Source organism: Plectropomus leopardus, chromosome 19 (assembly GCF_026936395.1).
Source record: "Plectropomus leopardus strain MGB_pleo_1.0 chromosome 19, ASM2693639v1, whole genome shotgun sequence".
In the NCBI taxonomy this organism is placed as follows: Eukaryota; Metazoa; Chordata; class Actinopteri; order Perciformes; family Serranidae; genus Plectropomus; species Plectropomus leopardus.
The window spans coordinates 9,881,946-9,891,263 of record NC_142194.1 but is presented as its reverse complement, the minus strand read 5'-3'; the positions used below and the strand labels follow the sequence as shown (position 1 = coordinate 9,891,263).

Genomic DNA, 9,318 nt, shown 5'->3' with positions numbered 1-9,318 from the left:
CCCCCTGCCCTGCAGCTGGAGGTGTCTGTTTCACAGGTCTCTGTAATGCGGGACCTCGGAGGATAAGGTTTCACAGGTACAAAAGTTTCCGCTTTAATCCTATCACACAGAGTGAGTGGTCAGGGCTCAGGGCTTCTGCATAATCCCGGGTGTATCTATTCTGGTGAGCAAAGAGACACTGAGTAAGCAGAGAGGAAGAGATTACTGCCCATCTCTGATTTTATTCAATCAATGTTTGCACAGCAAACGGCGAGAGGGATCTCTCAATAGCAATTCAGCTATTCCATACCTTAATGCACACAGGAGAAGATGGGCAATAGATACAGTTAAATATTTCCTCAAGCAGCTGTTAAACAGGTTGATGTTCAGAATCAAGGGATCCTGCATGAATTCAAAATGTCTTTATTCATGTCTATGAGGAGCCTTTTATTTCTTATGAGGGCTAAAAAGGAATGATTAAAGATACATACTGCATTCATTTGCCAGTTTGCTGGAAGGAATATTTTAGAAATTGTTAAGTTAAGTCAAGTTTTAGTGTTTTTTTCTTGCATGTCTTTTTATTTTAGTGTCTGGCTGCAGTCTGTCAGAGGTCAGACTGGGTCAATGGTGAATTTCAAAGGGTGAAAAATAGCATGAGAGGGTCTCTAATGGCTGACAGATCTGTGCTGTGTTGTGAGGAGCTTATCAATTTCACAGCAGGCGATTTTGTGCTGAAACAGGGTTTGACGTGGCCTCCTCTGGTGAACACAACCTGCCCCGGCTTCACACTGAGTCCTGGTCACAGCTGAAGGGTTACATCAAACTGCATCATCCTCCATCATGAATATTTTGACAGTAGTTCAGTGACGGGTCAGAAAGTTATTGTTAAAATTCAAACATAGATCAATGTAATTCAGTGTCTTCAATCCTTTGAAACCTGTTAACTTCTTTGATTTTTCTTTTAAAAACATGGGAAGATGGCAATGAGCAACTGGACACGATTTGGCCCAAAATAAGTAAAAAGTTACAGGGAAATTATCTGAAAGCAAAAGCAAAACAGTATAGTAAGCAAAACTATATGCAATAATTCACCTGAAAATTAGCAACAGTTAAAAAAAGAAATTAGTAAAGAGTTACAAGACAGTTACCTGAATACAAGCACAAAAAGCAGAAATTACTAAAAAAAAAAAAAAGTTACAAGAAATTTAGCTGAAAACAAACAAAAACGAGGTTTCAGAGGATTAAATGCTTGTGAAAGGTGTCTGACCGAACCACAAGAAAACTCATGTGGATCTAAGTGTTAAAGGCTTAATAGACTGGAAAACAGAAATGTGTTGGACTACACTCAAGTCTCATCCATGAAACTTTTGCACCTCAGAAGGCATGGTGGTTTACTCTGCCTTAAATGCTTTTGATTCATTGTAGAAAGCATGCATCCTGAGAAATTTAATACGTATTCACACTGACGACCACAAAGCAGATTGCTGCATCCTTCCACAGGTCCCTTGAAGTGTGAGACTTGAAGGAAGAGTGGTTCTTTTGAAGGCAGGTAGAAGGCGTTGCGGGGCTGAGAGGAGCTGGAAAGGGCATGTCCAAACAGACTTTAGGCCCTGAGTGATGGGACACGGGAAACGGTAAGAGGACACCTCGTCCCTGCTCTCATGTCAACACAGTCATGTGAATCACAGCTGTGAGAATGTCTGAAGATCCAAGAGACAATAGATGCTGACACTCAGAAAGATCTCTGTTTCTATACAATCAGCAAGCTTTGTTTCTATCACTATATACTGTATGTCAGCATTCCTTGTTTATCTGTTTTTTTTTAATCCTTTGAAATGAATCAAACAGATCTGTAATACTTTTTATCTCTCATCAAGGCTTTTCCAAGTTGATCCAACATGGAAGCCGATACAGTTAAGATGAAATGCATCACTGGACTTAAAAGGGCTCAAATTAAACACCACTTCTATCACAAATTTATGAATGTATTCAGTGTGTACTGGCCTACCCTAGAGGGTACTTTTGCAGTGGCCAGGGTATGCACAAAACCTTTATGAAAGGAGCAGACTCAGCTCATAGGAAAAAAAAAACAAAAATTATGATAGCTAAAAGTAATTCAAACAGTAATTGAAAAGGGAAATCACTGAAACAAAGGCTGAGTAAAGAATAATCAGCTGAAATTGTTAGCTGACAGTAATGGATAGAAAGTTGAAATAAACAGTAAAATAATGAACTAAATAAAAAGCAAAATAATTAACAAATAATAAGTAATTAGCTAAAAGTAATGGATAAATTGGTTTGAACATCCAAGTTGACCCATTAGGAACATGTCAGGTGGTGTCATGAAAACATAGTTGGTTTGTAAGGCCTGAACCACTGGCCTGTGCCAAGTTTGAAGTTTTCTAGTTATGGGAATAGCTGTGACAAGTGGGCCTACGCGAGTCCAGGGTCAATGCTTTTTCCTGAAGATTTTAATATTGCAGCTATTTTGCTTTGCATAATGCCGCTCTTTAGTCAGACCATTTGACAGAAATCACCATGCTTAAAAACACTAACCAAAGGGCAATGTATTTGCTCATTTACTGCTGTCTCGGGGAGAGGTGTTGACTTGATATTGAGGCATCTTTTGCATTTACGTCATTTTAGAGATAGGGGGCAGCAGAGATTTTTAATTCCTATTCTCTCTTCCCAATTCATTTCATCCCCCTTACCCTTTATTTAAATTTAACCTTTATCAACTGATGTTTTCGTGCACATTTCTCAATAACCTGTCTTCCATTCTTTCTCTGAATCTGGAACATTAAATAACAAAAATACATATAAAAGATGGCTGTAATTCCATCCTTTGAAAAAAAAAAAAGAAAAACTTCTTATTTGTTTATTTTCAATTATTTTATCCCCCTGCAAATTATTTTTCAGATTCAAAACACAAAAAAAGTCATCAGGTTCATGTATAGCTGCTGATTTTGGTCTGTAATTCTCCATTACAGTAAGTTACTGCAGAAAGTCTTTATGAGCAATTTATGAATGTCACTGACTCCACTGCAGGCCACTAATACATCATTATCTCCTTGGGTGCGTCCTCTGTAGGCCGCTGCTGTTCTCTCCTGTGTGTATAGGCTGCGTGGTCGTACATGTAGATCACAACAATGGCAGTGAGAGAGAGCACTATGTAAGGGATTATCAGGAAGTATCCCAGCTTCATCTCTGAAGACGTATTCCTCAGGTCTGCATCGTCGTACATGCCCTTTACCAACTCTTCTGCCATGTTGGTTGCAGCAACGTTCACTGCATATATGATGAGCACCACAACGGCCAAACATGCTGCAGGAGAAAGAGAGAAAAATTACATCCCAACCACCACTGAAACATCTTCATCCGTGCAATGCAAAAATATGCTGATTTGTTTTTGACAATTTACTCCAAGATGCTTGGTGCTCCAGCATTTGTGTCACCTACCGCTGAGCGAGCTGCAGACGTAGACGCCAACAGGCCCCATGTATGTTGCATAAGGGTTGCTCACACTGTTGTAGAGAGAGATAAGGATGCTGCAGGCAGAAAACAGCAGACACAAGGCCAGGAGGCACAAGACTGTACCGTGCAGAGCCACAAAGGTAACTCCTGCTTCTAGCATTGCAGGAATTACTGCAAACACACACACACACACACACACACACACACACACACACACAGAGTACATGAATATTATGGTTATATACTTAAGCATAGTCTACATACATTTTACTTTATTACAGGCTAGTGAAACCATTTGAGCACGTCTTAGCTTTGTGAGAAGAACAGTTATTACAATAATGTCAACTCGAGCGATGGAAAGGTTACTTTTGAAAGGTAAATGGTTACAATTTACAAGTTACCGAGTTACATATGTAATGAGTAAGGTAACTACTTTAATTTTAAATCAATGTAACTTATTACATTTGATTCATTTTTTAACTTTGTAACAAATGTTTTAAACTTGGTAATAATGCAGAAAAATGTCTGGAAAAAGGTCATGCCAAAAGATGGCATTCCTGCACAATTTATGGCAGCAGAATGGTATATTGGTATGGTATATATAATGGTATATTCTACATGTAAACTTTTTTTTTGCGAAATGAAAACTTTTTAACCCCTTTGTAAACAACACTTTGACTAATAACTGTAATTTAATCATTTTTTTTCTCAGTGGCTGTACAAAGACATTTATTTTGTGATTCAGTTACATGTAACTAGTAAATCACCAATATTGGTGATAATGTACAATATTTCTGTCCACTCTATTTATATATATATATATATATATCCACAGTTATTTTACAAAAGTTAAAAGTGTAGTATGTAGAATTTGGTGACATCCAGCAGTGAGGTTTCAACTTTACAACCACTTGAAACTTCTCCAGTGTGCCACACATGTAGGAGAACTACAGTGACTGACTTGAAAACGCAAAAACATAAGTGGTCCTATCTAGAGCCAGGGTTTTTGGTTTATCTGTTCTGGGCTACTGTAGAAACAACATGGTGAACTCCATGGATGAGGACCCGCTCTGTAGGTTTATACAATCATGTCATTCTAAGGTAACCAAAACACAACAACTGTAATTTTCAGGTGATTAAACACTAATGAAAACATCAATATTAATATAAAATTCAATTTCTGCCAATATATCTTCCTAAATCCTTCACACTGGACCTTTTTAAAACATCATAATTCCTCGTTTACAAGTATTCAAACAAATGTCTGTCTCTGAGGCCTCTTTGGAAGGTTTTTCTGTGGAAATACTTAATACACAAACCAAACATTTGATGGTGTGTTCTTCTGACTATCTAGAGTAACTCTAACAGGGGCATGGCATCTGGAAAGACATGCTGCTGTTGAACTGTTTCAGTTTAAATTTTCAGTGCTTTTTTTCTGTTTTTTGTAGGCATGAATCTCAAACACTGAAAATCCTGGAAAAATATAACCAAAACTGTCAGCTTCGATATATTCTAGAGGTATGTAAGAGAAAAAATATCTTAAGCTAATTTCTGTGAACTGGCGCTTTGAGAGAATGAAAAGTTACCTTCAAAAGACCCCTCACCCCCAAATGAGGGGCAAAAGACTCTGTACAAATACCCATCCAAAAGCTGCCAAGTGATCTCAGCACTTCCATTAGTGAAGTCACTTCCAATTCTCGTGCACTCCATGGTCGTCGTAGCCCAGTTTCCTGACATGCCAAACCCCATCACGCCAACAGATACAGCAGTAACCAGTGCACTGGATATGTAATACACTATCTTCGTATTGGAAGGCATTATCGCTGTATTCCAGTTTGTTAAATCTGAATCCCAGCGTCTTTTCTCTAAAGCTCTGATGAAGCCTCAGAAGCAGATTAGGACCCTCTGATCCTCTACAGATTCTCTGTATGTGTTACCTTCCTGGGTGGAGTGAAATGTGGACTGCTGGCCATAAAATCTCTTGATTATGGCAGCGAGTGACCTTTGGTTTGAAAGGAAAACCAAAGAGCTGGTTGTTATGGTAAGGACGCTAGTTTCCCAAATGCTTTTGACATGATAAATTTGTCAGTCATTTGTAGTCTGGTATCAGACTACAATTGCAAATCATACATGTTGTCTGAATTCACAGTGAGGGTTCTGAAACATTTCCTGAGAGTAACAATGAATACACGATTAAAACTGAACAAAACAACTTCAGGACGTATTAAAGACGCTTTTAAAAAGACACTTTTTGCATTTCTAGGTCCCGATTTTGTCTACACACACTGTTTGACGCACTTTGAGGGAACTAGGTTGTCTTGGGTCCAAAGTCCTGTTCTTGAAAATGTAGGGTCATAAAACATAATGCAGATTAATTATTGACCCGTCTCACTAAAAACAAAGTTACTGGAAGAGGAATGATAATCTGATCACATGTATGTGTCATCAATTACGCACTAAGGCCATGGTGGAGGGTTGGCACAGACATGAGGATATGAGACATTTATATACATAATAACATGTATGAAGAGGAAAAATATGGAGAAAACATGCTCTCCAGTCCTCTATAGCTGTCATTGTACACTCTATGCCACCTGGTTGGTGGCACAGATTTATGGCACAAAATGAAGACAGGAAGAGCATGCTCTTTTTCCAGCAACAGTAGGGCTAAAAAGCTTTAGGACTTCCTGATTCTTTGATAATAGTAGATAAAAAGTGATTAAGAAACTCTCTTTACGCATTAGCTAAAATATTTTTATCAATCCACTTAACTCTAGGTGTAATAAAAATTCAGCAACGTGTTTATATGTAGTTGTTTCATACATTACATTAAAGTAAAAAGACTAAAAAGTTCATTTATACATGGTTTGTGTGTGTTTTTTTAAAATAATTTAGAATTTTTGGGTGTCTGTTTTTTTCTCAATATATTTAATTTTCTACCTTTTTTTAGGAGTTTTCTAAGATTTTCTTCACTGGGTACTTTTGATACTTTAAGAACATTTCCCACATAAAACTTTCTTACTTAAGTAACATTTTTAATGCAGGACTGTTACCAGAGTATTTTCTCATTTGTACTTTTACTTAATTAAAGGAGGGAATACTTTTTCCCACCACTGCAAATCACAATTAACAATTTCTCAGTAGAGCTAAGTTCTGACCAATAATAATCCGACGTTTTGTTCCAACAGGATTGAAATGAAAAAAATAATAAAGACAATCATTTCTAAGGACACTCTGGGACAATCACACATGTTGTAATAAAATATGTGGCCAGACTGTGGCTCCCTTTCTTCGCCAAACCAGGATGGGCTCCCTGTGCTCGCTGACAGCCAGTTGTGTGTTATGTTGGAGTAAACACAAACTCCTCCTTCCCGGTGACAGGCGGCAACACTGAAGCATCGCCTCGCCTTTTCCCAACACAATCTGCGCTCAGGACTTAATGTCGGTGCCACTGAGGTGAGTGATAAGATTATTTCATGTCACTGGCGTGTTTTGCGTCTTGTTTGGCGCGCGAACCGTGTCATATTTTCAGTCGTTTGATTTTCACGAGACGCCGTGTTACCTGTCCGTTACGCACAGCTGCACGCGGTTGAATTTTTCGTCCATTTCAGGTGCTTGTTCAGCTTTAACGGTGGATGCATCCCTCGTTGAACCGGCGATGTTTGCCGCTTAAAAATCTGCGAGCTCTGTGTTTGACAACCTGCAGCGACTTAAGGTAACCCGGCGTGTCAATGTGGGTTAATGGAGCAAGCGGTTGGAGTTTGCGTCCTCCCCTCCTGATTTGATTTTTCCCTCGTTTGAATGTTGTGTTTGTCTTTGGGATCAATCACAATAAGAGTATCAATCGTTTCTTCATTTTCTGTGGCTGGATGTTTGTGTATGTGCGCAGCAGTTGAGCCAGTTTCAACATGTCGGTGAACAGAGGCTTTATTGGTACTTCAGATATCATCGATGTGCTCAGACTTGTGCCTGATGGAAGACCCTTCAAGGTTTTTGAGTTATATTTTGAGATTTTGACTCTTGTTTTGCTTGCTAACCATTGCGTTGTGTGCTTAGATTTTAAATGTGTGGTGGTTTGTAATTCGGTGATCATTGGACTTTATTAATCTCCAAGGAGAAGGTCTTTACCAGGGAGGTCGTAGGTCAGAGGTAAGGGTCAGTAACTCATCAGCATCCTTTCTGCAGATTGCCTTAAATGGGGTTCTGAGTAAAGAGAATGAGGCATGAACTGAGTCTGACATTTGTCTAATCAAACCATGGAAATGAAAAGTTTAATGAACCAAGACACCATCAAGATTGCGCTCCACTCACCATTAACAAGAGAACAGGATTTGACAGCCTTTATTCCCTCGCAGACTTTAATTTAGACATCTTTATGAAACACGAAATACACTCATAGTCTCATAGTGAAAATAATTCTGCATGCGTTTGTCATTTCTTCCTGTTTTTTTAGACCTGTGTGGACAGATTCAGATGGTTTAATCCTGTGCAGTTACTGTATTTTTGACAAGTACATGGCAAAATGTTGTACAATGAGGTGAGGTCAATAATGTCAGAGAGACACTGCTTAATTACTTTTGACAAATCTTGTAGTCTGTCTCAGGGGTTCCCAACTTGTCCAGTTACGGGGTCCAGATGTCTCCTTAGTCTTCAGTTAAAGATCCACACATTAGGTAAAATACCACATTTTCAGTTTTATTTCACAAAATGCAAACATGTTGGCTTTGAGAACAGGGAAATAAAACATATTGCAAGAATAAAGAAACAGCACTTAAAAATAAAAGCTCAGAGCCAGAAATTGTATTTCAAAGTAAAGTTGCTGTTTTACAAACATGACATGGTTACAAGTCACTTGCGGTCCATTCAGAATGAACCTGCAGCCCACTTTTGGACCGTGACCCACCAGTTGAGAAACACTGGTCTGTCAGGCGGGGACAGGTACTACAGAATGGGTAAGGTGGCCTCTGGGATCAACAGATGAGAGAAGAGGACAGATTTGAATGACAAAGTTAAATTTCTGACTCTTCTGACGATAAGAAATTGCTCATCTTATCTTCAGGACTGCTGACAAGATTCTAACAAGCAAAAAACAGCTTTACAATCAGCCCACGGCTGTATATATGATACCATGATCACTGAAATGTGTAACAGGTTGCTGTGACTCCCAGTTTTTGCTAAACAGTGATGCATTCTGCTTCTTACTTTTGCAAAGCTAAAATTCGCAGATATACCTGAGATCTCTTCAGTTTATACTCATGCCAGCAGAGGACAACCTCTTAAAGGAAAATGTTTGAATTTTTGTTTTATGTGGTCCCTATTTTCCCATGTTTTTGTGTCTAAAGGCATTTTTGGACCAAGAACTCCCATTTAAATTGTGTCTGCACCTTTTTAGTTAAATGTGCCATTTTTAATTTTTTTTTGCCTTCTTACTATTTACTTATGTTTAGTTCAGCACCTGCTCCAAGTTTTGATTGTGCATGCATCCTTTTGCTTCTGTGCACCTTTTTTTTATTTCTAAACCAGTGAAAAAAGCACTTATCATAACACACCTGTCTGCTCTGAGCTAGTATTGTATTTTTATATTCATGTAGCAGCCACATCATCTTGATTTACTGCTTTTACTCTTTTGTCTCGCACATTAACAGTCTGTGATATTTCAGTGTGAATTCCATTTCAATTATACAGTATAGACCTTGGGAAGAATGGCAATTAGTGTGGCAGAAGCTAATGAGGATGCATTGAAACAAACAAATAGTGCTCGCCAAGACAAATGAGACTGTGTACGGATGCAGGGAGAAATTACATTTAACTGTTGAGTGCTGTCGGCAGATTGATTCGGCTTTCATCTTGTTAGAGTTCATATCT

General features: G+C 38.5%; 2 protein-coding genes across 4 annotated transcripts in view; one reads left to right on the top strand and one right to left on the bottom strand.

The window, feature by feature from the left end:
• Nucleotides 1–201: 201 nt before the first annotated feature.
• clrn3 (clarin 3) lies at nt 202–5,402 on the bottom strand. Its single transcript, XM_042507437.2, has 3 exons — nt 5,040–5,402; nt 3,439–3,624; nt 202–3,303 (listed from the first exon to the last, which is right to left on the bottom strand). The coding sequence occupies exons 1-3, from the start codon at nt 5,269–5,271 to the stop codon at nt 3,032–3,034; spliced, it is 690 nt and encodes a 229-aa protein (XP_042363371.1). The 5' UTR covers nt 5,272–5,402; the 3' UTR covers nt 202–3,031.
• A 1,352-nt stretch (nt 5,403–6,754) lies between these two features.
• Nucleotides 6,755–9,318, top strand: part of ptprea (protein tyrosine phosphatase receptor type Ea) — an 80,989-nt gene continuing 78,425 nt past the window's right edge. For 2 of the 3 annotated variants that reach the window (XM_088069934.1, XM_088069930.1), the window contains exons 1-2: nt 6,770–6,909; nt 7,065–7,168. The gene's annotated coding sequence lies outside the window, so the exon portion shown is untranslated. Of the gene's footprint in view, nt 6,910–7,064; nt 7,169–9,318 lie in introns of all 3 variants that reach the window. The other variant, XM_088069931.1, reaches the window with a different exon arrangement.